Source organism: Pelophylax lessonae, assembly GCF_965119305.1.
Source record: "Pelophylax lessonae genome assembly, chromosome: 8".
In the NCBI taxonomy this organism is placed as follows: domain Eukaryota; kingdom Metazoa; phylum Chordata; class Amphibia; order Anura; family Ranidae; genus Pelophylax; species Pelophylax lessonae.
In genome coordinates, this window is record NC_138775.1 from 63,382,657 (window position 1) to 63,410,109 (window position 27,453).

General features: G+C 41.5%; 1 protein-coding gene across 6 annotated transcripts in view; it reads left to right on the forward strand.

Moving 5' to 3' along the window:
• Positions 1-27,453, forward strand: part of ARHGEF3 (Rho guanine nucleotide exchange factor 3) — a 563,072-nt gene that overhangs the window by 512,251 nt on the left and 23,368 nt on the right. For all 6 annotated transcript variants that reach the window (XM_082266501.1, XM_082266502.1, XM_082266504.1 and 3 more), the window contains one exon: positions 19,649-19,756. In XM_082266501.1, coding sequence (XP_082122627.1) covers positions 19,649-19,756 — 108 coding nt within the window. The remainder of the gene's footprint in view (positions 1-19,648; positions 19,757-27,453) is intronic.

The following is a 27,453-nucleotide window of genomic DNA, read 5'->3' on the forward strand; positions in this document are numbered from 1 at the left end:
CTGTTAGGGCTTTAGGTGAACTGATTCTTAAAGCAGAAGATTTTTTTTTACCTTAATGCATTCTCTGCATTAAGATAACAAAACTTTGCACAGCCTGTGCCTCCCTTGAACACTTAACTGACACTTCTTTCGATCCAGCGCTGTCCCTGCCAGCAGTCCTGCTGTAATGTGTATCTGCATTCATGGGCTTTACTGAGACCAGCGGGAACCATTAGCTCCTGCTGCTGTCAGGCAAATCATGTGAGGAGGTAGCAGGGGGGGGGCAGGGCACTGGGTGTCTATGGATGCACACAGCCCAGCTCCAGGGCGCACCTGCACGAGTGTCCCCATAGCAAGCTGCTTGTTATGGGAGTACTCGGAGAAGCCTAGAGTACCGGCGGGTGTCCCCAGAAAAGGAGGTTCAGGTCCGCTCTATGCAATACCATTGCACAGAGCAGGTAAGTATAACAGGTTTGTTATTACAATTTTTAAACAACAGCTTTACAATAATTTAAAATTAAGAGCCTTGAGTGGACTCAAAAACAGGGCTTTCCTGTGTGAATCTATGTAGAGAAATTGTAAGGAAATTGATTGCTGGATAAGAATTACTGGCCAGCAGTATCTGGGTGAGTAGAGATAGGCTCAGGCGTGTTTGAGTTAGCACGCGCCCAATCCCGCCAGGAAGCCGACACTGCAGTCTGCAAATCACAGGGAGTGAGACATTTCCCGAACCGCAGCTGCACAGATTGGGAATTGTCTCAGTGCCTGTGATTAACGGAGTGCAGTGTCGGCTTCCTGGCGGGCATGCGCAAACTCGAACACGCCAGAGTCCATCTCTAATGGTGAGCAATCAAGACAATGAAACTTGTTTACTGTTTTTTGTTAAAAAATAAATAAATTCGATTGAACCTTTTATTATTTGGTCTGGTGCTCCATCCATTGGCGCATGTTCTTTTCTGGCCCAGTACAGTTCACAGCTTTCTGATGGGCTTGCTTAGGACTAGGATCTGAACATGCTTAAGCTCATACCTACTTACAATTTTTCCAGAGCCCTAACACACCGGAAAAAAAATGTTTTGCTTACTATTGTAGTAAAAGCTTCAAGAAACTCATTGTAAATGCAGATGGAATCTTTACGTGGTTCTCTTTTAGAGATTTAAACTCTTATAAAGTGCTGTTCTTGTCTTTCTTGGAGAGACAATAGTGGATATTTCTTCTAATTTCTAGCTGTTCCTTGTTGTGAACTCTCAGTACATATAAACAGTCTTGTTTATTCGGAGACTTCTGTTTAGTGTTGGGACTGAAGACTGTGTCGTTTGGCAAATTGGTTGTGACTGACCTCCTTATTTCACATGGGACTTCAAACAGCGTTCTGCTAATTACTTTCTGGTTTTGGATGATCAGAGCGGCTTTTGAACAAGTTAAAACTGAGCAGAGAGGCCTCTCCTGCTGGTAATCAACCGGCTCTCCCCTAACCTTATTTTAAATAATGGTGACCACCTTTTAGCACATCCATCAGAGCAACAGTAATTGCATTTGCATTTAAACAGACCATGTCATTGCTGATAACCACATACATTTCCTTTAGATACCCCAGCTACTGATGGCATGGTTAAAGTATAACTAAAGGTAAATCTTTTTTTTTTTTTTTTTAGATTTGTATAAATTGTTGAAAATTTAAATCTCCTGTTTAGGTTTTTATTGCTGTCTGTGTCCCCAGTTATGCCTAGTGTACACTATCAGTTTTTTTTTTTTCGTTCAAGCCAAGTAGACTGAACGAGAAAAAAAAAAATGAGGGAGCTCAAGAGGAGCTCCCTGTACTAACATTGCATCTCCCCCCTGAGCTATTGTATTCTGATTGGGGAACCATGCTCCCACCAGTCAGCGCTCGCAGCTATTGGCTGCCTGCACTGATCGTGTGCCGATTGGATGCCTGTCCGCCTGCTTCTGTTAGACAGGCTGGTACACACAGGCCAAATGTTGGCCGTTTTCTGTTGAATCAGCCGATACTTGACGATATTCGGTCCGTGTGTACCAGGCTTAAAGAGATTGACCTTCTCTAATTGTCCTGATCACCAGTAATGAAAGTAACGTCAAATAAAAAATTTGAGTTGCCACCAGAACAGAAATAGAGAGGAAATCTTCCAATGGGGACACTCGTTCCTGGTACAACTGCGCAAGAGGGATTTCCATCACATTGTAAAGATATCCTCTAATTTCCTGTTTAGTCTACTAGACAGGAAGTTATAGGAAATCTTCTTAACCTTCCTAGCGGTAAGCCCGAGCCACACTCGGGGTACCGCCAGAAGCATCGCTGGATCCTGGTAGAGGGGTTACTTACCTTGTCACCGGGATCCACCGATGTGTGCGGCGGCGGATCTTCCTCCCGATGTTCTGTGCCCAGGCTTCTGTCTCCTACGTCGGGACGCTCGCAGGGGGGTGGAACCGGCGGCAAATTCAAAAGTAAAACACAACAAACACACTGATACATTGCAAAATAAAATAAATTCACATTAGATTGCCCCCAGTGCCCTTTCCTGCAGTTTTACTGTACATATACATATATATGTGTATATGTATATATATATATATATATATATATATATATATATATATATATATATACACATACATGCATACTTTAGTTAATTAATAGTCATTTATTATATTATAATTTATGATTTTGTGTTTCAAACTTTATCATACCCGAGATGTTATAAAGAAGAACGCACAGTAAAAAAATCATATGTAAATAGTTGGGTTTGGGCTGCTCATTCTTAAGAATTACGTGCAAAATAATGGTACCGCTTTCAACACCTAAAATCGGAAAGAATCATACCGCCAGGGAGGTTAATGGGACACAGATTTTTGTAAAAAAAAAAGACAGCAATTTTAACCCTTTTTTACTCTATATCCAAAGTATAAACAATGTTTTTGCTTTAAATTTACTAATAGACGTTGGCCATTTTAGCTTCCTTCTTTTTAGTCAATTTATATGTAGTTTGTAGGGAAATTAGAGCTGATTTAGAAAAAAACTGGGTCAACCGTGACGAGGATGTCCATTATGGCCTTTATTTTGTTACTATAGTTATTTTCCTTCATTTACGTAACGCCACCATATTATGTAACATGGAACAGTAGTAAAAGGGGTGTGATTTAGAAATTCCAGACAAAACAAGTAGGAGGATGTGAAGGAGAAGAAGGCCCTGTCTATACAGGCTTAGTTTTTATTTTCAATAAACAAGAAACACAAATATGGTTGCTAAGTGCACCTGGGTCCATGTTTGCTCTAATGTGTATAGATCTGCCTCAGTGAAGATGATTTAAATAGTAGCTCAGGCAGTGCTGGTGATAAAATGAAAGCATGGGGGCAGCACAGTGGCTTAGTGGTTATCAATGTGGTCCTTGGGTTGCTAACTGCATTGAGTGTTTTTTTTATTGGGTTTCCTTTAAGGGCCTATTCACACCTATTTCATTGGGTTTCCTTTAAGGGCCTATTCACACCTATCTGACGCGGTAACTCGCACCAAGAGTGGCACTCCAGCACATTAATACAACACCTAAAAGGATCTGCACTGAGCAAAGCACAAGGCACAGCATTTGCACAGTGGTGTGCTTCAACAGCAAAAAAAAGGTGCATGTCCATTTTTCCTGCATTGTAGTACTTTGGCTGCCCTAATGCAGTGCATATTACAACTTTTTCAGTAATGCAAAAGAGGTGCAAAGATGGGAATGGCCCCCAAGTATTTGGGTTTGTAATGCCCTAAAAAATTGCTAATGTATAAAAGCCGCATTGAACTTTCAGTTTAAAGGGTTAGTTTACCTTTATAGAACTATCCAACTCCCCCAGTTCCCATTGCACTGACCTCTGTGGGTGATAGTTTCACCATCCACGCAACCTGGTGCAACCATCCAGGGGTTTGAAAACCATGCTGTTCTTCCTCTTCTCTCCTTTGGGATGCTGGAATGAATCAGAGTGGTTCTGATTGGTTAGCGCAGTCACATGCAGGGGCTGACTGGCAACTTTTGACCCAGGGGGCAAGTACAAACCAGAGGCCCATGGTGCAGCGCCTTGCACCCCTCCCACTGTCCCTCTTTCCCAGCCTCCTCCTGACTCCTATTCCAGGCAGTACTCTCTACTCACAGGCCAAAACTGGGTTCCTGACCTGGCCAGCAGGGGGCAGTTGGGGGGACCTGGAACAGCTCTGTTGGGGCTCCAGTGGGGCATGGAACCGGCCTCTGCTCAGACACAGTTTACACCATCCATGCTAGGAGGGGGAGGCCTGCGCTCTGTCCTTTTCTTCAACCTGCACTCAGTAGGTCAGCGGAAGGGACTTTTAATTTTTCTTCACCAGGAATCCTTTAGGCATGTCTTTGACAGAAGCAGTGCAGCCTTTTTACAGGGCATCAGAGCGGCCCAGGGGGCAATTGCCCCCTCTTCCCCCTGGCCCAGTCCTCCCCTGGTCACATGTAGCATTCTGTTCCCTGCAAGCATGATCCTGACTTTGCTCTCTGGAGCAGAAATCTCTTTGCAGAGGTCCGACACACCAAGTGCTGAGTCAGAGCCAGAACTCTTCAATCAGAAGGGAGCATAGGCCTTTAGCTTTGCTGATTTCAGAGCTATAGGTCTGACCTGTAAAGAGCATATCCGTCCTCTGCAATAGGACCACTGCTTCCCTCACAATGAACAAATGTCCCACTCTGCAGCATTCTGGCAGGGGACAGGCTTTTTTCATCTCAGGCTGTGGCTGATTTAAAAAAAAAATGTACTGTAAACGTTGAACACCTTTTGTGTTTGATGTACCTGGAATATATTTAGTTGATTTAAACTGTGAAGATTCAATTGGGCTTCAATATCCTTTTATCTCTATTGGCTCATTGGTGTACTTGTGCTGTAAGGACAGTAGATTGTAAACGTTCAGGGTGGAGACTGATATGAATGATTATATGCTTCTTTGTATATGAATTAATAGGTACCTGATGGCAGTTTCATGTTTTCCAGTTTCATGGAATATTACAGTGTTCATATTTAAATAGATATATCAGAATTGGGTAAACTGAGTGCTTCTAGGGGTCATTTGGATGTCAGCTTGCAGACATTAGGAAGGATCTTGATAAAGGTGTCTAGCTAACATGGACAGCAAAGTAGGGAGCCAAGTTTCTTTGTCACTAGCTGCCTGCCTTGTGTTATCTGTAATAAGTGTTGAAATAGAAGTTGCTGGCACTGAATAAATACTAGGCAAGTCTGGGACTCTGAGATATTATTTTGGTGTTAAAAGGGCATACAGGTAAGCTGAATTTTTCCTGCCAGTGGTAATGTCAGAAAGCTGTTTTCTTAGGATACAGCGCCTGTAGGAAAAAAAAAAAAAGTATTTACTCCCTTGAAGGTTTTTACAAGATCTGTTTTCACTTTGACATGAAAGAGTGGAAAAATATCCACTGTGATTCAATGTTCTGAGACCATAAAATGGGAAAATTTCCAAGGGGATAAATACTTTTTTTATCGGCACTGTATATATGAACCTAAAATGATTTAATACAGTTTTAGTGGCAAACTTGGTTATCTAGTCAGATTATGCCAGATTACCCACATGTGAAGAGCAACTGCAAAATAGTTAGATATGATTTGCATTAATTTATGGACAGCAGATAATTTCAGCATGACTGGGGTCATAACAAGTATTTCTAAATGGGTTGAGTTTGAGGAATTTTCCAAATATATTGCCAAATCATATAGACTTATCTACAGCTCAATAAAGCGCTGCCATTGTTAACATGCAGTGGATGGAAGCGCATGGGTTTAGTAACATGTCAGGTTAGTAAACACACTACACGTGAAGGTTGCAAATTGTTCCAAGTGATCAGATTATTAGGGGATAACGCTATTCATCAATGTGCGCACCAATATTCTCTCCTGTATTGTGAACACGTGAGGTTGGCTGCTCCGCCCGGCACATTTTTTGAGCAAATGCAAAAGCATTCTCTGGTTGGACGAGTTGGAGAGCATGACTTCACCTCTCCATCCCTCCATTTTGTCCAGGCTTGCCACTCAGCACGGGACCCAGAAGCTAGTGGAGAACACTGGAGTATGGGTGTCTACTTTAGTCATTCCAGATTCCAGGGGCATTGGCCAGCAATTGTATATACATAGTTACATTGGTCCAATCTGAACCAATGCAACTTATGTTTAACATGCCAATGCCTGGAAATATTCTTTAAGCTCCACTCATGATGGGTGTTCATGGAATGGTGTATGCTATAATATGCAGCATCTACAGTATTTGTGCAGTAGAGTGTTGGCTGAATTTTCTGCAAATTCTCAACATCCATTCCATGTATGATTCCTCCCGTCTGTTGAAGGTATAGCGATCTTTTCTTAACAGGGTTAGATAGATTAGGCTTAGGATGTGGGTGGGAGTAGGTTTAGAGTTATTAGATTTTGCCTTTATTCCACTTTAATTTACAAAAGTTTGTTGTTTTCAGCCCATCTAATGAACTTTGAAAATAATAGGTATAAATCGCATGGCTTAAATAAAGATCCTTATCCTTGTGTTTAAAGCTTTGTCAGTTAGGCCTTATGTCTTTTTTATGTTCAGTGAACTCTGGCAGCCTATACTTTTTGTTTTAGTGTACCTTCTATAATTTGAAATCTCCATAGCAAATATGCCTATATATGACACCCATGGGTATGCCGTTCCTTCAGTGTGCATGCACCAGTGACTTCACCGGCAGCTGCTCACTGGAATATCTCCTAAACATTGTACGTTTAGGAGATATTCATTCTATATTTAAGCTTACCTGTAGGTGAAGTAGAAGACATAAGTTTACTACTACTTAAATAATAGCTAAAAAGATAATTTGTGTTATGCTACTGGTTCCTTAAGAGACATTGGCTCTGGAACTATGAAATGGTAGGTCAAACCCCTTAAGGAACTCCTAGTAACCTCTGGAGTAACCCTAGTGTTCCCCAGAACCATGGTTGAGAATAGCAGGTCTAGAACCTAAAATCTAAAGGTAAATGAAACTGCATTTGTCTTTCAGAGCCACTAAACCAGCCGAGCTGATATAAATGCTACAAAGCCAATCTGCCTCTCTCTCTTAAGCACATAGATACGGCCATGCAAAATAATAAAATCCCTACTTCCTAGGCTTTGCAGCTTACGTAGGAAAATGTTTTATCAATTTCAACTAAACCAAAGGTAAATAATTGTCTGAGACATTTACACAAGATAACACTTTACTTACAGGAATCCAGTATAGTCAGTTTAAGAGGAATCTCCTACCTTTGACTTCAGGTGTTTTATTTTTACCATGCAATGCTCTCCTATTTTAAAAGGCAAAACGTTAATTTGAGTTTGATTTGAAAGTTTCCAACTTTAAGGGCTGATGGCGTCTCCTGTGCTTGCCCGTTAGCGTGGATTTGGATGTCTGTCAAGTTATGAGACCACTCTCAAGCATTCTGAAGTTTTGGGGCCAGTGTTGCCAATAGCAGACTAATAATAATTTTAAGCATTGGCAGGCAGCCATAGAAAACATAGACCTACCCCTGTAATTCTGAATATACTCGATAACTTGTAGGCTAAATTGAAACTAATATGCTGGCAAGATACGACGTCTGCGAGTAATACGATTCTGTTTGATTTCCTTGACCCCTGTGTGATTTCAGGGTAATTGGTTTGCTGTAAATTACTTGTAATAAGGGTTAGACATAGACCACTATAGGAATTGCAGATCTCAGTCAAATAGCATTCAGGAAATAAAAATTCCATGAAGCCACAAAATACCACAATTCAGTGGGATTTTTTTAGGCATCCTTCAACTCACCTGTGACGGAGCTGTGTCTGTCTTGATTTTTTTTTTATTAGCAAGTCAGCTAAATAGTGTTTATTCGTGGGCTAATTTAAAGTAACAGTGAATCTTAAAGACACACTTACATGACAGTGACTTGGTAAAGTTCCGTCACCCCCCACCCAACCACTGATACTCATCTTGCCAACACTTTCCCGCTGATCATGTCTCAGTAGCAGGCAGTGCAAATATTGAGTATTTGGGTATAGGAAGCATGTGACCAACTTTATCAAATTTAACAGTGCTGATGTCTAGCAGCCAGCCACCAGGCCCAAGCACTGTCACAAAACAGAAAAAGTGATGTCACCCTGTTGTCCGACTTGCCTGGTGTCCAACACCAGCAGACACTTGGAATTTTAGTTCCATCTGCCACAAAGGAAAGAAAGGTGGGGAGTGCAGGCAAGTGGAGTATAAGCAAGTTGGGGGCCCCATGGCAAAGACACTGCCCTAAATACATAAGATGACAAAGTCTGTTTAAATGCAAATGTATGTGAACCTGACCTTGTCTAAAATATTTCTCACAGTACCTGTGTTAATATTTACATTGATCCCTTTGGAGCCACAGCAGTGTGTCTCTGCCTCCCACCATTGACCGTGATGGTATGCTGAGGATAAGGAGAAGGAGCTCCAGATTCATACTGCCAGCTTACAACAGCCTTGGACATAAGGATTTTTTTTTACTTATTTCTTTTTTTATGAACACATTACAGGACTCAGTTAATATAAGTGGGAAATGAAAAACCAGACAAATGTTTCCTCTCATAAAATGAGTCATGTTGGCATATGTGATTTCTGATGGCTTTGGGCCTACCAGTGCAGTAACTTTAGGTCAGTTCTAACTCCAGCCTGCTTTAGAGCTTGATCACAGAACAATGCTCCCCTCTGTTATGGCCATGTCACTTTTCACAATAAAAGATCTACATTTAGAGGTTCTTCTTCCACATAGCTGATGTCTGCTTTGGATTGATACTGGTAGGATAAGCAACCTGCCGTCTTCAGCAGAGAAACCGCTTCCAACAACCTGGTTTTTATCTTATTTGGCTTTGTGATGAGCAGTGCAGCCGTCCTGCTTCTACAGGATTCTTCATATTATTAAATTAGCATCCAGTAATAGCTGCAGGGTCCAAAAACAGCATTTAGGACACATTTTAAACCAAAGCCCACAAATTATTATGTTGGGGGTTTATTTAATTCTATCATCATCCTTTCAAAACTAAGAGATTGGTCATCAACATTCTCCGACTATAGTTTCTACTTTTACCCATAAGGGCAGCAGCCTCTTCATAGCTGAATCACAACACTGAATCAGTTCCCCTTATGGATTCATTAAGCTTGCAGTATGTTATTTTGTCTGCGCTGGAATAGCTATATGGTTATTCACTCTCCCAATGGTAAGATCTAAAATTGTTACCCCGAGGCTTATGGGAATATAGGCCATTTTCCAAAGCAGACACTGACTCACAAATCGTTTAAAGCCACTTCAAAAGCTTATCCCATGTCTACTAGTGGGACTGTACAGGTTTTTGATGATGCGTTTTGAAACATCAACAAACGTTGCAGATCTGCTTAGCAAGTTACTGTGCATTTTGGAAAAGCTCTTGGCCAAACCTGAGGCTCTTTTGAAGTTAGAACGTGCTCGTCCATACGAGAGAAATTTAATTTTACAAAATGATTCATCTCAGAAATATATAATCATATAATTGAGATAGCTGAAACATACTTTAGCAGTTTATTTTTGTGACACTTCTGGCAGATCAGGATGGAAATCTAAATGTGAACGTGTATATTTTTGGTGTCATGTTTTGATCCGTCAATTTTATACATAAAGGATTTCAATCACTCTATTATTTCAGAGATAGGTATGCCTTAGTCTAAGCAAAACATTTTAATATATCTGCCAGCAATACACCATTCAAACGGACTCTGTCCCAAAAAGTATGTTTCCAAAGTAAAGGGTTAATACTTAACATTTTGGCTGCCATTGTCTGCTGTCTATAAGGGCTATACTGGCTGAAACCTCTCTAGCATCCGTACACTTTTGGGAATGTCAAAGTGCTTGTCCACTCTATCCTTTGTGATTCCCTTTCTTTGGGCTGGAGGAAGGAATCACAGCATGCAGCAAGGGACAAGCATCCAACATTCCCAGAGGTATGGAATGCAGATTAGTTTTTCAGCCAGGGTAACTTGTGCAGGCAGTGGATAAGATCTGTGGTGCAGGAGGGTATTAACACTTTCCACTGCAGGCATGCCTTTGGTTTTGGATTTGAAAATAGTGAGAGAGCTACTTTAGAGCACAACTTTACTCTCTCAATCAACATTTACTTTTTTAATCCTTATGCTGCTACTATTAGTAAACCGATAGGAAAGTATATCGTATTTACTTGTTTTAAAATTTTCTTTAACAGTTCTCAGTAACCTCCTGTTTTTCAGGCCTAGGCAAATGATGTCATACATCCCAGGAGTCTTCAGGAGGGGAGGAGGGTTTTTCTCAGCTAAGCACACTCTCCTATCTGAGCTAAGGGCAGATGGATTCCAGGGAGTGAATGCTACATGAATCATATGCCCTTACTCTTGATGGACACAGCCAGAAATGCTAGGGAGCGGTAAAACCAGCAAAAAGAAACCACAGGGTATCTGTGGACTAAACTGTGCTCACCCACAGGAGGTATGTGTTGGTTACAATTAATTAACCATGTGCCTCACTAGGAAGCAAATTGGTTTTGAAAAACACACAGTATGAATAAATTGTCATGCACAAAAACACCAATGACCTATAAAAAACAAAAATTGAGAAAAATGGATGTAGCCCAAAGTGACTAAGAGAGTCTAAAAGGAGTGTACACTCCAAAAATCAAAGCAGCGGTTAGTTAAAAATACATCACCCTTTATTTTTTTTTGTGTAAAATCTTATTGGTTTCTATCATTAAATCTCTCCCATGTTATTGCACTATGAGATGTGCGCTCTTTTTTCTTTTGTCTTGTTTCAATGCTAGGGGATGTTTGTCAAAGTGATTTCTCAGCAAAATAAAGCATGGTTGGGTGGGTGAGATTGCTTTGAACTTTATAAATTAATTAAAAAGGGTTTTTGGTTTGTGGCGCCCAGATGCAGTGCAGTTCGACTTTAAGGGATCTCTCTCACAGGACCTCTAATTTACACACAAATATTCCAATAAACATTTAATGCATGTTATTTAGCTGTTATAGCTTCCCTTGTATAGACACCCAGAAGGCCCAAGGCTGCTGCTGGGTGAAAAATATGGTTGCTAATGCCTCCTATGGGCAGGCCATACTTTTTGAGCTCCGGAGCCATGGTCCGGCCTGAAAAATGTAAACAGGAACACCAGCTATTGTGTATCCATTAATCAGCAATGAAAATCCTGGTGTAAAAAAAAAGCACATTATGTGGTGCTTATTGTGCCTTGGAATTAAATACTGGTATTGTTCTATTAAAACTGTACCACCTAATACACTTACTGTTGATTTTGCAGAACTAATGCTTGCCTTATTTTTTAGTAAGTCGTTTTTTTTTTTTTTGTTGTAATGGCCCCTTAAAAGAATTCATAAAGGACGGAATGGATGCAGATACAGATAGGTTGAGTGCTTTGGTCCTCTCTGATGAAGTGAGAATTGTTTTGTTGTTTGTTGGAGCATAAAGTACAAAGTGAAAGGCTGGCCTATTGTACTGCACCTGGGCCAAGACAGTGATTCCTTGGTTAATGTTATCCAGGTCACTGGGTCCTGTATTCCCAGCACAATGGTCGAGAGCCTGTACACAGCTCATCTTTCTTTAGGAAGCCAAATCAAACTTGACTTTCAGTGGAGTGTGCTCGCCAGTAGTCTGTGTTAATTAGTGGGCTGTGGGTGGTCTGGCGGGTTGAAACTGAAAAGAAAGCTAATCAATACTATGAGAATGTGATTTAATATGACCTGACAGACAGCTATATTTTCTCCTTTAGTCCATTAGGAGCAGTGGATACCAAAGAACCTACTGGAGTACAACATTGACTTAAATGTGTATGAAGGAAAATTTATCCAACTTTTTCTGCACTTTACTTACAGGTTGTCATCATGTTTGGGAATATTTTAAATGAACAGTCTACTTAAAGTTAGTAGTTTTTTTTTGTACATTTATTCTAGAGAATAACGTGACTAAATAGCTTTTATATTTAAGGGACCCATTTCTCATATCTCCTATATCTCTGCTGTGATTCAAACAAGGTGGTCCCATTCTCATTGCTGGACTCTATTTTTTCCATATGATGGCAAATACAACAGAAGATATATAGAAATATCCAAAATCCCAGGGTAGGCAGAAACCCAGAACAATAGCTGGGGCTACCCAGAACACCAAGGTGGACAGGAACATCCATAACTTCAGGGTGGGTGGAATTACCAATGGCAGTGAGGTTTTACTACTCAAGTTCACAAAAGATGTAAGGACCTAGTGGTTTAATTAACCCACATGGATGGATTGACCATTTAAAGGCCAAAATCATTTTTTTTCTATTATCCAATGTAGATACTAAACTACTGTATGCTATTACTACAGTGTTGGAAATTGTCCAAAAAGGACTGCTTTTTATTAAAAGAATAAAAAAGATAACTTCCAACTATCTAACACCATCGTTCACATTAAGAAAATCATAGAATTGGCAGTAGAACCACTTAGATTGAGATGGTTATATTTTCCTGTGAAGTTTGGAAGTAAAAGAAAAGACTCAGGGCTCATTCAAATAGTCATGATATGGTAAAATGTGGTACAACGCACGTTACCAAAACGGGCAGAATTGCATGTACCATTGTGTGATGTGTTGGGGTGCATTTATTTTGAATGGCAACATACACTGCATAGTGCATAGTAGCAGCAAAAAGACAGCACACCACAATGCACATTGGTTGTAGTGCAGTGCCTTGTGATACAAAAGTAGTGCATGTCAAGGTATTCCCTTTTCCTTTTTAGATTTGTTCTTGATGGGTTGAATACAGAATGGAAGAGTTGCAATACATAGGTTCATTTTTGCAGGCATGCGACAATCTGTATATGAAATCAAAGTGATTAGAAAAAGTGTAGAAACATCAATTTATTGGAACATTATATAGCATATTACCTATTGTGCTCTCCTAGTGGTTTGGCAATGAGCCAATGAGTACTGTGTATAACATGCGGAGTTTGCTTAGTGTGCATTAAACAGCAGATGTACTTATTAGGTTGAAAGGGACCTCCAGAGGGATGAATTTTTCCTACAAAAATGATCAGAAACCCTCATATATAGCCCCCTATAGAGAGAACCTCAAGAGCCACTCTTTCAACAAGCGCAGAATTCTGGAAGTTTTGCCGAAGAGCGGTTGGCTGTTTAACTTGTGATAGTTAAATTGATATCATCCCTTAGTTAGAACAGATGTTTTTATTCTCATACACTCTGATCTGTTTCTCAGATGGAAACAAAGCTACACACTCATGTTCCAGTCTTAATTGTTTAATGCACAAAAGCCAAGGTGACTAGAGGTTTGCACAGAAATTGAGGGTAACTGAGAAGTATTCAAATTGTTGGTAGGAATTTTGAGATCCAGTGAGAGTACAAAGTATGCCTATCTATGCCTGTCCTCTAAACTAGACCCACAAAGCTTGTTGAGTCAGCATACATTCACAACATGTTCATAGGGTACAAGCATGCATATGTATGCCACCATGGTGGCTAAGTGGCTAGCTCACCCTTCATGTGGTGATGGGGTGCCATCTGCAGTTTGTAGGTTTGCCCTGTGTGTACATGGTTTTCCTTCCAGTGTTTCTGTTTCCTACCCCTCTCCAAATACATCCTGGAATATTAGATGTTGTCCATCCCAATTGGTTGTAATGTGTGGTATGTATGACTGCAGGCGTGTGTGCCCTAAAAATTACTGCAAGAGTTACAAGAAATTAATACATTTTTTGTGCAAAGTGAGCATTTTAGATGAGACTACCTTCCAGATAGGGGTATCTTCTGAGCACCCAGATACACTGTACATTTGTAGGATGTGTGCATGCATGCTATTAATAATTGAAACAATGTTTTGCTGATGCATTTCTTACAATATGTAAAAAAAAAAAAAAAACTGCTTTACCTAGTACATGTATGGGCACCTATTGGCACCATGTTAGGTTGTTGTGTCAAGGGGTGCAGTTCGGTGTAAAAATTTGTCCGAAGTTTCATGAAAAGGACATGGTCAGGACAGAACTGCCATTGCTGACTTTTCCCCTACCTAGTGAGTCAATGACCTAGATCAAGTATTTGCATTTGATATATCCTGAACCTTCATGGTCTGCATGCTTGTCTCAGTTTAGTAACTCACTAAATAGCGTTGCATTATAAAATATAACTGGCTTGAGCTTATATTCCTTTATGAAACTCTCCTACTTCTGTCCTGGCAGGTTTCTTATAATCCCTGCAGATAAAGCAGAGATGAATAGAGATAACTTGGTGCCCCCACAGTTGCCTCTTGGGCTGTAATTATTAGATTCTCTGTTTTTTGTCTGGCTATAGTCTAACCGTAAAGCTTCATGCACACTAGTGTTTTTTTAAGCTAACAAAATGCTGGATAAAAAAATGCTGGAAATAGTTTTCTTTAGTAGCGTTTTAAGAGCGTTTAGGAGCATTAGCATTTTATTAGCATTTTTGCAGTTCCTTTAAAAAAATAAATAAAAGAGAAATCTAAAAGAACGCTATTAGGAGCGTTTCTGCTGAAAAAACGCTCCAGGAAACTCTACAACAGTGGTCTCTAAACTATGGCCCTCCAGTTGTTCAAGAACTACAATTCCCATCATACCTAGCCATGCCTGTGAATGTCATAGTTTTACAATGCCTCATTGAGCCTTGTTTGTGATCATGTTGTTTCTGAGCTGCATCTAAGGAGTTTGTTGGAGAATCTCTGCATGCTGGTTGTTATCCTTGAAAAATAGTGAAGGATCCAAAGGATGCACACGGGCCATGGTCCAGATTAGGAGTGCCACAGGCCATGGTGGTCTTAAATATTTAGCTCTTCCCACACACCCTTGGCCATTGCTGTGGATGGAGGTTATAAGCGGAGTAGGCAGGCCTACTATGAACCACTCAGCCCTCTCCTCCACCAGGATCCAAACTATCGCACGTATGCTATCGTCCAGATTAGAACACCACAGGATGTTGGATGTTGATTAGATAAAGGAAAGGTTTGTTCTGATCAAGAGTGGAGGAGATAAGTGGAGCAGGCAGACCTACTCTGAACCACTTGGCCCTGTTTCCCACCAATTAGTAGAGCTAACCATTTTTTGAAACGCCTGATTTTCAGCCTTGAGGATTGTGCCTACACAACCAATAGACCTATAATGTCTGAGGTACAACAATATCAATTGCTCTCACGGTTTATTGGAACAAACAAAAATTCTCCAGCAGTCAAGGAATGTTGTTAATACCGACAAATAACACCAAGGTCACAAAACTATTCAGCCTAATGGCTTCCTTCCTAATTTTATTCCTTAGTCTCCCAAACTAGCCAGGATTTTGTGAACTAAATCTCCAGATGTCTTTACCTGCCCTGGAGTTTACACAGCGAAATGGCCTTTTGTCTAGTTTTATTCTGAAAACCAACATTGTTTGTATACACAGGCTTACACAATGAAGTGCACACACACATTGCCAATCTCTTGTTTAGAGATAGGCTAGGTTTTCCCCAATGATACAGATTCAGGTGTCTGTAATACATTAGCAGCTGCTTTGTACCTAATCTTGCTTATTTGCTGCGCTAATTTGCTTCTTTGTAGCCCTGACAAGTCCATCAGTTTGACATCCTATTTGTAAACAGTCTATCAAACAAAGTATCCGTTGAGCTCAAACCACTATGGAAAGAGTGCTTGGAGTGTGACAGCTGTAAAACAGGCCACCTCTTAGGCAAGTGACAACGCTAATCTAAATACAGCTTGTAATTAGATTACAGATATTGGAAGCGGTTGGAAACGAACATCAGTGTGACCCCAGTAATGATTAGAAAAGTGAATGAACATTTGTAAAATGAAAATATTCAGACAAAACTCTACTACTAGCGTATGACTAGATTAAGCCAAGGATTTCAGAACCATTTCACCTTTTTAAAGTAGAGACGTTGAAAGACAGTTTTTACCTCTTTCTTTTAAGTTTTAATATTTATGTAGAGATCGCAATCCAAAAAGTAATTTCACGTAAACCACATGAAGTATTTTAACTGTTATTCAGAGTTTCTTCATTAGCTCTATGAGCAGTTGGTTGTTTTTTTCTTTATCTAAAACAGCCATACTCAACCAGGGTTCCATGGAACCTTAAGCCCCGTACACACGCAACGATTATCGGCCGACCGATCGTCCGTCTTTTGTCCAGAGTGGTGTTTTGTTGGTTGGAATGTGCCTAGACTGCACACGAATTTTCTCGCCCAACAAAATTCTACTTCAGAAGTTATGTCATGTGTTGGTTTGCTTTCTTTGTGTTCTTTCTTCTCTGAGCATGCCCAAACTTGCTCATTAGATTTTTCCCTGTCGAAATCTGTACTGACTGCACGAAAATCAGCCGTGTTTTGACGGCGGACAAAAATTTTATAGCCTGCACACCAGATTTTTTTCGGCCGAAAAGTCGGAGTCGGGTTGTCGGAAGCATCATACTAACAAGCCGAAAATCGGCAGATCAGTCGTCGGACGAAAATTCCCTGCCGATTTTCGATGCGTGTGTACAAGGCTTTAGGGTTCCTCCAGAGGTGTTTGGGAGTTCCTTGAGCTGTGGTTGACTGACCTCCCATTTTAGGGTGTCTGCATAGTTCCTCGTCCAACTCTACTTGGCAAAGCCATCTTCAGAACACCAATAATTATTTTAGCTGTCTGTAAGGGGTGCATTCTGACTACCACTGGCTACCAATGGGCATTTTGCACATTATCTCAAAGTGTATTGGTTTTAGCAGGGGTTCCCTAAAACCTGAAAATTATTTCAAGGGTTCCCCAGGATGAAAAGTCTTTTTCTCTGTAAGGGAACTACATAATCAACTGCTATATCTTTTATGTGTACTACCTGTTTCAGCAGCAGTAAGGGTTACATGCACATGGCCATAGTAAAATTACTGATCATTTTGCAGGATCTTGCTAGTAGAAATATCCTCCATAAAAAAAATGCATAAAACTGTCTATAAAGTGCTTGTGTTTACAGGCATGTAGACACATAAATATCCATAGAACTTTTAGATGTGTCAAATTCTTCTTCCACTCCATTAGGTTTTAGCTTTGTGTTCTACTCTACACTAAGGTAGTAAAATTTGGCATATGGTTGTTGTGGACAAAAAGTTCATCTTTTATTTGTATTAATTTTATGTATGGGCTCCACTCATTTATTAAAGTGCTGAAAACAAGCACAAGGTAAATTATGCCATGGCATTGCAATCAAGTGTCCCTTTAATCCTCCAGTTGTCAATAATGAGTGTAGCTAGAATCTGGTTGCTTTGGCACAGACATTTATTGATAAATGAGATCCTTTGTCTTCTGGGAGAATATATGTTCAAAATACTTTTCTGATCTTGTCAGAATGTAATGCAGTGTAACGGAAGGAAACCGTGAGCCAGGATATACATAGCATGTTGCCTGCTTATATGATCTCTGTCAAGTCCTCCTAGAACTTGTGAGAGCCAGGAAAATGACACTTTGCAGACAGTCTGCAGAGGACAGATCACAATACACAATACAAAATGCTCCGAGACATTGTTTGTGAATCAGCCTTGTGCACTGCTTGCAGCAGTTTGGGGAAAGTCTTCCAGAGAGGAAATAAAGGAACAAACTACAGGTTGCTTTGAAGATAAAACATAGTCTGCGTCGTACAATAGAAGACTAAGAAGTGGAAGTACATTCTAATGGGGAGGACGGTTGGCATAGACGGTACAAGATACCAGGAGCTTCCTGTCACATGAAAGGAAAATAAGGAACAAAAACATGTCTTTTATTTGTGTTTTTGAAAATAGCAGCAATCTGTTCTCATATGTTTCCTGGTTTGTTTGATATGCCCAGTCCACTATAATATGAAAAATTGTGACATAAAGGCTAACAAAATGGCCTGATTAGCAATAAATGTGGACTCATTTTTTAGTGTTCAATGTAACTATTAACGAGGACCTAATGACCGCTCATTTTATGCCACAATGACATCATGCATTTTTTTTTTTTTTTTGCGTTGATAGGCTGATTATTGGTTTTGTGCAGCTGACAGATGTACTTAAGGCTTCTTTCACACGGGCAGCGGAGGTTGGGTCCGTGGCAAAAAGTAGCAGTTGAGCCAACTTTTTTACCACCCATCGACCGCCCACCTCAAGTCAACAATGCAACCAGGTGGGGGTTGTTCACATACCATGGCCGAAGTTCTTTCTGTTGCGCCCGCAGCAAATTTAAAGTGATTGTAAACCTTCTAAAACAACCCGTTCAGTTTAAAGTCGAAAGTTACAAAGATTTGCCCTTGGGACTTTAAATGAGGTGTGACACGCCCAATGATACAATGTAAAAAGCAAGTTTATTGGAACATACAATGTCAGCAAGTAAACACAGACAGGTACTATATTATGAAACAGATTTGTGATGTTATACCTAGTATATTAATATTCATAGTCAAGTTCAGTATTCCATAGAGCAATCCATAGTAGGTATGAAAGTGCATCCTGATAACCCGATGTGCTGCGTGAGCAACCGTTCACTTCCTCAAGGGTTGATGCGATACATGGTTTCTAAAAAATAAACAGTTTGTTTTTATTTATCTCTGTTTATTTCTTAGAAACCATGTATCACATAAACCCCTGAGGAAGTGAACGATTGTTCATGCAACGCGTCGGGTATCTCATTTAAAGTCCCAAGGGCAAATCTTTGTAACTTTCTATGTTATAGAGGGATAGAGGTACGTCACGGGGTGCATCAGGGCATATTTTAATATTATACAGTTTAAAGCTGAAATGAAAGGCAAACATTTGTGTATAGATATTAAAAAAAAACATTATAAATACCTTTTTTTTCCCTTTTTTTTATTATAAGTGATCCCATTCCCTCTGTTTTTAGCTGCATTAGAGCTGGGGGAATGAGAAGCAACAGCCCACTGATCTTCCCAGTGAAAGGCTGTGCAGGGGGGGCTTGTCAGGACAAGTCTGATCATTGGAGGAGAGCAGGCCGAGTTCCCATCATAGGTAGAGAACTCACCATGATTAGCCCTCCTGCTTCGTGTGGTCATTTTTTAATAGGAAAGCAGGGGGACTGCCAGGAGCACCAGGGATTTCACACAAAGGAAGCAATGCAAAGAAAACGGGAAACTTTGTTATACAAGTACATGGTACAATAGACACAGGTTGACAGGTAATGCTGCCCCTCAAACTCGGCCATTTAAGTAAATGGGGCCTCGTTGCAACCACTCTGAGCGAGAATAAAAAAATACTCCTACAGTGGGTTTTTCCTGCACTGCAAGGGTTAAATGCCCATTATTTCTAGGGGTAGAGGAAAAGGTTTTATTGCTTGCTCTAATTCCTAGTTCCAGCAGATTCCAGCAATATCTTCTCCCGGAAGCTGTGAGCAGTCCCTTGGTGTCATCACATATAACGCAGGGCTATTAAACCTGCATTGTATGTGGAGGGGCATGTGCACAACCGTGAGTGGCTTAAAGAGGAGGCTGCAGCGGTCGCACTGATGAAGGAAATACAGAATAGACATAGACAAATCAAGCACCTAATCCTTGCAATTTAGGGGTCCCCCACTGCAAGGGTACAAGGGTATTTTTTAGGAGTACAGTTTTAATCTGACATATGTACTTTCTTTTTCCTTTCTTTCCAGGAACCAAGCACTAAACGGGTTAAACCACTTTCAAGGGTCACATCACTAGCAAATCTCATCCCTCCAGTACGGGCAACTCCTTTAAAGAGATTCAGCCAGTCACTTCAGGTAAATCAACTTTGTTTTTTAGGACTGCTGTCTTTTATAGAATAGAATAATAGACACATAACTGCATAGTGGAATCAGGAGTTCAGTGCAAATGGTCTATCGTGTGGACCTAACATTAAAAATTTGAACTTTGCATGATTCAGTAGAGCACAGATTAGCATTAATAATTTAGCCACTGTACTAACTACCTGATACTAGTCAGCTTTCTCCCCCGCTGAGCTATTGTGTTCTAAGACGGGGGACCCCCCCACCACCACCACCACCAGGACACACCGGTCAGCGCTCTCCCATTGGCTGAGAGCGCTGATTGGGTGCCGATAGGCAGACCTTTTTCGGTCATGCCGCTTCGCCAGAAGCCAGCCCAGCTGCCGTGCACACTGGCCAAATGTCGTCTGGTTTCTATTGAACCGGCTGATGCTGTCCAATATTCAGCCCATGTGTACAGCCCTTAAGAGCAAAAGCTTGCCCGGTCGCTGTACTCAAGGCAAGTGGAAGAAACATTCGCAGAAACAGATTTAATGGTCGGCATTTTGACGTGGCACTGCTCAAGAAAGAAAACTTTCTAAAAAAAAACAAACAATTTTGTTAAAGAAAAACCAGTTCTAGAAATCAACTTGGCCCCAAGCCTTGTCTGGACGTAGAAACTAAAAATGTTTTCTGTGAATTCAAGACATAATCTACCCGTGGAGTGAAAGCCTGTTAAATCTTGTGACCAAATCTCAGTGCGCCTATTCCTTGTGAATGTTTTTTCATAAAGTTCTTTGTATGTGTGAGAAAAGCACCAGTATGACAGACATCCCTGTGTAATATATATTGGGGAGTTGGCCCACTGGGTGCCTCCTGTCCTCCATATGGCTCTAGGCCTCGTACAAAGGCGGCATTTACAGACAGGGAGTAGAGTTGCTGAAGTCACCTCGGCTGTCTGTGTTTCATCCAGAACGCAGCGTATAGCGTGACTGGAACAGAAAATAGTGTACAGTCACTGGCCTGGAAAGATCCCACCTTGGCAGACGCAGCCTCCTTGAGTAACACTGGGGGACAGATGTTTAATACTTTGCAGAAGCTGCCCGTAGTGGAGAGGTCAGGGAAAATATGTCTTAGGTCTGAAAGAGAGGCTTTATTAGTTACAGTTGTGAGCACCAATGTGGAAAGTTTAAATTATGTTTTGGCTAAATTTCTAAGCTTCCCTTTTGCAGCTTAAACAGCTGTAGTCTTGTTTAAATGCTTGATTGTATACTATTTCTTTATTTCATTCTTTTTTTTTTAGCTTTATTAATCCTTGCTCTTAGTGACTTATGTGGTTTTGTCTGCTTTATTTCCTTATTTTTCGGTGGCTTTGCGTTTATTTATATTTGTCCTGAAATCTGGTTAAATAGTCATTCGGCAAAGATATTGCAGAATTATCAATGAACAAAAAAGAAGCTTATAGCATATTATCAATTATTATCAATTAGAGATATTGTTGGCCATTGATGCTCCTTTGACGCATTATGAGATGTCAGGGGTCCAGGACTGGATTAAGAACATCATGGGCCTGGTGCTGAGGATTTTGGTGGTTCAGGGCTTCAGGTATGAATGGACACAGTCAGTGATCATTAAGGATCAGTACCCAGAGAGCAGGCGGAATCTGATGGACAGTCTGGGGTGAATGGTGCAGGGGGGGGGGGAGCAATTATAAGCACTGATCTCTCTCTATGGCTCACAAAGAAAGCAGCTGAAAGGGAGAGCTTTCAGCAGCTGGAGGGAGAGGAAGAGAAGCAGCTTTCAGCTGCTTCATGGAGAGTCAAAGAGGGAGATTGGTGCTTGTAATTACCCCCACCACTGCACTGATAAACCCCCAACTGTCATATTTCCCCTGCTGCAGGAGGTGACAGGAGCCTCTCATGTGGCCCCCTACTGGTCCTGAGCTGAATAGTCAGTCTGCCCCTACTGGGCCTATATTAAGGTGGGGGTCTGGAGCTGCAGCTCCAATAGCCCCTATGTTATCTGGCCCTGCAGGGGTCTAAAGTTAAGGTTGTCAGTAACTGTGGTCTTAGGTACAAGGTATCTCTGGACTCAAAAATCTTTGCATGCTTTTGTAGATTAAAGTACTTTTATGGTGGTTGCATTTCTGAGCTTCTATTAATCTAGCGTTGTGTTGGTTTGGAAGAAAGCACTTTAACTTAGAGCAGCCCAAAAACCCCACAAAGAACCGGTCTGTCTGTGGAATTAGTTAAAAATCCAAACAGTCAAGCAACTTTTGGTAATGTATAGGGTATAATTAATGTATATGAAATGGAGAAACTATGGAAGATCTCTAAATACAGCAGGAACATTTGTTTAGCACTTTAAGAACCCCACAGTTCTCTAGATTTGGTTGGCCATTAAAACAAACTTTAAACCAAAGTAACAGACTCCATTTACAACAACAAAATATTGCTCGACCTCGGCATTAAATGAACGCATCTTAGTAAAAAATAGATTCAGCTTGGTATCCTATCCATGAGAGAACACCCTGTAAAATATTTCAGGGGCCTAATCGTTGAGGCTCCATTTACAAGATGGGTCATTAAAGTGGATGTGAACTTTGCCAATGCAGTGAAAAACAATAGGTTCACTATGACGACCACTGCCACCACTTGTGCTCGTCTTCCCTTCACCTTTGCAATTGCTGCCGACAGTAATGAAAAATACCTGGCACTGACGGGTATGGGAGAGTATACTCCCCTCCTTTCCATAAGACAGTGCACCAGAGACCTCACATGGGAAAGGGGAAAAATCAATATTTACATGTAAGCTCTGACCAGAGTGATAGCTTACACTGGGTTTATTCTCTTTGTTCCTGGCTGTGGATGGAGCAGCGGAGAAGAGAAGGCAGGGTAAGTATAAGTTGCTGCAGGGACCTTCTTTAAAGTCAACCAGTTTTACAGGTTCATCTTTACTTAAAGTGGATGTAAACCCTCACATATACCCAGTGAAGTGAGCAGCCCCAGATGATACACGGAGATTAAACAAATCTCCCTACATGTTTTACATGTATATCTGCTGTCTTCAGCTTTCTATACCGTTTAGAAGGTGCACATCCTGTGAGAATTTTCTCTTCCTGATTCACCTGTGGGTGTGGATTCCTGCCATACACTGTTAGACAGCAGACTAGAGCAAAGGCACACACCCCCTCTCCACAGAAAAAGGAAGAAATATGAAGAGATGTGCTGTGAATAGACCAGCTGTCTGCTAATCTAACTCTTTGCATCCACCCAGACACAAAATTCAGCCTGGTTTTATCTCAGTTGACAGAGAACTTATCAGAAGTTTTCATGCTGATAACAAAAGAATGGAGCAAGAAAAAGCCATGGGACATAGGGCTTTGAAGAGAGATAAGTAAACACTACAGATAGATGTGCCCAGGTCAAATTTCATGAATGGGGTTTACATCCACTTTAAGTCCACTGTTTCCCAGCCCCTTAAGACTTTTGCACCAAGTACGCAAAAACATACCCAGGACTATACAGACTCCCCATCCTACATGTGACAGTGTTTGGACCTCCTGGCAGTAGGTCAATGAAATGGGAGAAGCAAGTACAGTCTGCTTACAGTCCTTTCTGTAAAATTAACCTATCACTTTGTCTGTTATTTAATTTTGTCCCGTATAATGCAACAGAAGCAATGTAGAAATTGTCATTTACTGATATTGTGACTAAAAAAGTGATGATCATGACAATGTTTACATCTCAAATTCAGTAACAGAAACCTGAAGTCCAGTGCTTGGATAATGCATGTAGTTATGAGGAATGAGGATGAGGAAGCCTGTGGGAGTAAGGTTAAGTATTTCTACTTAATATAGCTTTAAGCCCAACTCTCATCTGGATACACTTTTTAAGTGTTCCCATGTAGTTGGGTCCCCTCTCTCCCCCCACTCTGCATAGGTAAATGCTCATTTGGCTAGGGGGAGAGGAATAAGTAGAAATACCTAAACTTACTCCCACAGGTTTCCTCATCTTCAAGTGACTGGTATCCCAAAGTTGCATTCATTTGCTGCCCAGCTGGTCGCAGCCCTCTGACATCATCCTTTAAAATGCAGGACCAGCAGTCCTGCATTGTACCAAGCCAGCAAGGGCCTGCCCACAGCCTGGAGCATCGGACAGTGGAGGAAAGCACTGGCTGCAAGGGAAGCTAGGAATAAGATAAGCATTTGTACTCATCCAACCCCCCACCAAGTCAAAGAAGCATTTAATCTCTGCAGTGCAGGGGGATCACACTGCATGCATACATTTAAAAGCAGACTAGAATTGGACCTTTAAATGGCCACATCCAGAGTGAATTTGCCGTTCTATTTTATGGCTAATCCTCATGCTGACAGCCGCAGTGGAAACATGTTACTATATATGCTTCACGGATTGCTTCCCTTTAATTTGGCTTTTGAAATACCTTATATAGATTTTATGTGGCCTAGTTATTTATAGTTCTGCCTCTGTATAAAATATGACTTCCTCAGAGGATTATCCAGACCTTCTCTTTCCTAGTTATAAAAAGCAGGACAAAGAAAAGTGTAGGTCTGGTCGACAGTGAAAACTCTTAATTCCAGCTGTCATTTTCTAGTGTTGGTCATAGAATAGAATGAGAGCAGTATAAAGCCTGCTTACTTTGTTGAATACTGTAGAATCTTTATCCACCTATGGACTCCTGTGTAAAACTGGTATAGAATATAGGAAAGGCGCCCTGCAGAAGTTTGACCGCTACAGAAATCACTAAATTACACTGATTTTTTTTTTTTATGTAATAGATATTAAGCATAAATGTTTAAGGGCCTATTTAGACATATGTATACTCAAAATTAAATCCAGCGCTAATGGTGTATTATATAGTGCAAAAAAAATGTATCAAATACAAAGAAAATGAATGAATGCATATATACACAATTCTTTAAAAGAATAATATATATATATATATATATAAAATATTGCATGTGAAAAAAATTTAGACATATGCATATGCATTGAGGGAGCATTAGGTAGGTGCATTGCCATGTGTCAACTCGGATTTTCTTTTGTGTGTTGACATGGGTTATTGAAACACATTTTCAGTTCGCTATTCATTTTGGGATTTGGAGCAGATCGAGTTGGCAGCCATTGTCCACGGCTTGTAAACAAAAAGCGCAGCGCTAAAAAAATCTAAAATAATAATGAGTGTCCAAATAAGGGCTAAAGGAAATATAAATATAAAGAGAGCAATAGCCACAAACTATAATGAGGCTAGTCCAGCTACTAAGGATCCAATCAAATAAATTGCAAGTCCTTGGAGAAGCATGTCAATCGAACGCAATAATGAATATAAGAAGATGTTCTGGTTATGTGTATTGTCCACGGCTTGTTAATACCTATTGCAAACAAATCAAAATGTATTTTACATTTTTTTTATGCATTGTTACCTTTGGGACTCCCAATGCACTAAAATGCAGAAATAAAAAAGAAAAATTGTATTGTTTAAAATACTGCACTGAAGCGCTGAGATGGGAACAGCCATTATTTTTATTATGTGGAAGTTTGATGCCTACATTTTAGTGAAATAATTCAATTTTTGCTAGAGACTAATGAGTTAAGTTAGGCCCTGGCTTCTTTATATATCTTCTGTATTCCAGCAATAGGATCTCCCTGCCAAAATGTCCAACCCCGCTCATCCACCTGGTACTTCTGAGTATTCCCACCCACCTGGGAGTTTTCCAGCTCTTCCTGTTGCATGCTACATAATGCAGAATGAATAAATAAATACAGCAGGGAAGACTTGGAACTACTTAAAATGACAACAGCTGGTGTGTAGACCCCTCCAAAATCTAAAGGTCAGCAGCTACAAATACTGTAGCTGAAGACTTTTACTATTAGGGAACTTACCTGCCCAGGCATCCAGCGGTATCTTCACCAGGGCCGATTCTTGAATCGGCTCTGGGGTGCTGGCGCTGCCATCTTTGCTAAGGGAAAGCCTTCTGGCTTCTCAGCCAGTTTCCTATTGCGCATGCGCCAATCACGCTGCGCTTTGTGAATGGGCCAGCTGCGGGTGGGGAAGGAGGAGGGGGCCAAACTCAGCCGGAAGTGGGAGCGGGTACCTGTCAAAACAAGTTACCCGCTCTCTCCCCCCCAAAAGGCGCCAAATGTGGCAGCAGAGGGGGGAAGGAAGCAGCTTCCCCTTTTGGGTGGAGCTCCCCTTTAGGCACAAGAAGATCCACCGAAGAATCTAGGAAATTGTTGGGTGGTTAGGTCTCCAAAAACAAAAAAAACCTATGTTGAGTTTTTTGTGGATTGACTTAAAGCGGTTGTAAACCCCAAAAAAAAAACAAAAAAAAGAAACCTGCAAGACAAAGGCATAATCAGCTAGTATGCATCGCATACTAGCTCATTATGTATTACTTACCTTAGAACGAAGCCCCAACACGAACCCCCGGACATCGCTGCGGGCGCTGCCATGATCCCTCTGCGTCTCTTCCGGGTTCGGTGGCTCCGGCGCTGTGATTGGCCGGAGCCGCGATGACGTCACTCCTGCGCATGCGCGCGGGATTGATTTTCCGGCAAGCTCCCAGCAAGGAAAACTGAAGGTCCCCCTGGACCTTCAGAGCGCATGCGCCGCTCGCGTGAGCGGCTGCATGCACTGCAAATATCTCCTAAACCGTGCCGGTTTAGGAGATATTAATTGTACCTACAGGTAAGGCTCCATGTACACGGGACGTTAGAAAAAACGTCCTGCAAAGCTATTTCTGACGCCGGGAAAAAGCAGCTGTTAAACGTGCTTTCAGTAGCTTTTTCCATTTGCGTTATTGCACGTTTGGCCACGTTGCTTTTAGCAGCGTTTTTCTGCCTCCATTCAAAATCAATGGCTCCCTATGGGAGCCTATTGATTTGAATGGAAGGCGCACCGCAAGTCAGATCAGGATGATCCGACTTGCGGCGCGACCTGCACTGTGAGAATCTTAAGGGGGAACTCCACCCAAAAATGGGAAAAAAATTGCGTGGGGTTCCCCCCCAGGTTCCAAACCAGGCCCTTCGGGTCCGGCATGGAATTTGAGGGTAGCCCCACGCCGAAAAAACGGCGTGGGGTCCCCCCCAAAATCCATACCAGACCCTTATCCGAGCATGCAGCCCGGCAGGCCAGGAAAGGGGAGGGGACGAGCGAGCGGCCCCACCCCCCCTGGACCACACCAGGCCACATGCCCTCAACATGGGGGGGTGTTGGTGCTTTGGGGCAGGGGGAGCTCTGCACCCCCCACCTCAAAGCACCCTGCCCCCATGTTGATGAGGACAAGGGCCTCATCCCCACAACCCTGGCCGGTGGTTGTGGGGGTCTGCGGGCAGGGGGCTGATCGGAATCTGGAAGCCCCCTTTAACAAGGGGGCCCCCCAGATCCCGGACCCCCTCCCTGTGTGAATGGGTATTGGGGTACACTGTACCCCTACCCATTCACCCCATAAAAGATAGTGTATGTAAATAATGACAGGAGACGTTTTGGAAAGTTTATTAAAAATCTTCATCCGGCTCTTCGGGGTCTTCTCCTCTCCGGAGGTCTTCTGCTCTTTTGCTGTCCGCCCTTCTGCTGTCCTCTCTTCTTGTCTTCTCCTCTCCGGGGGTCTTCTGCTGTCTTCTCTCCGTGGGGTCTTCTGCTCTTTTGCTGTCCGCCCTTCTGCTGTCCTCTCCTCTCCGGGGGTCTTCTGCTGTCTTCTCTCCGTGGGGTCT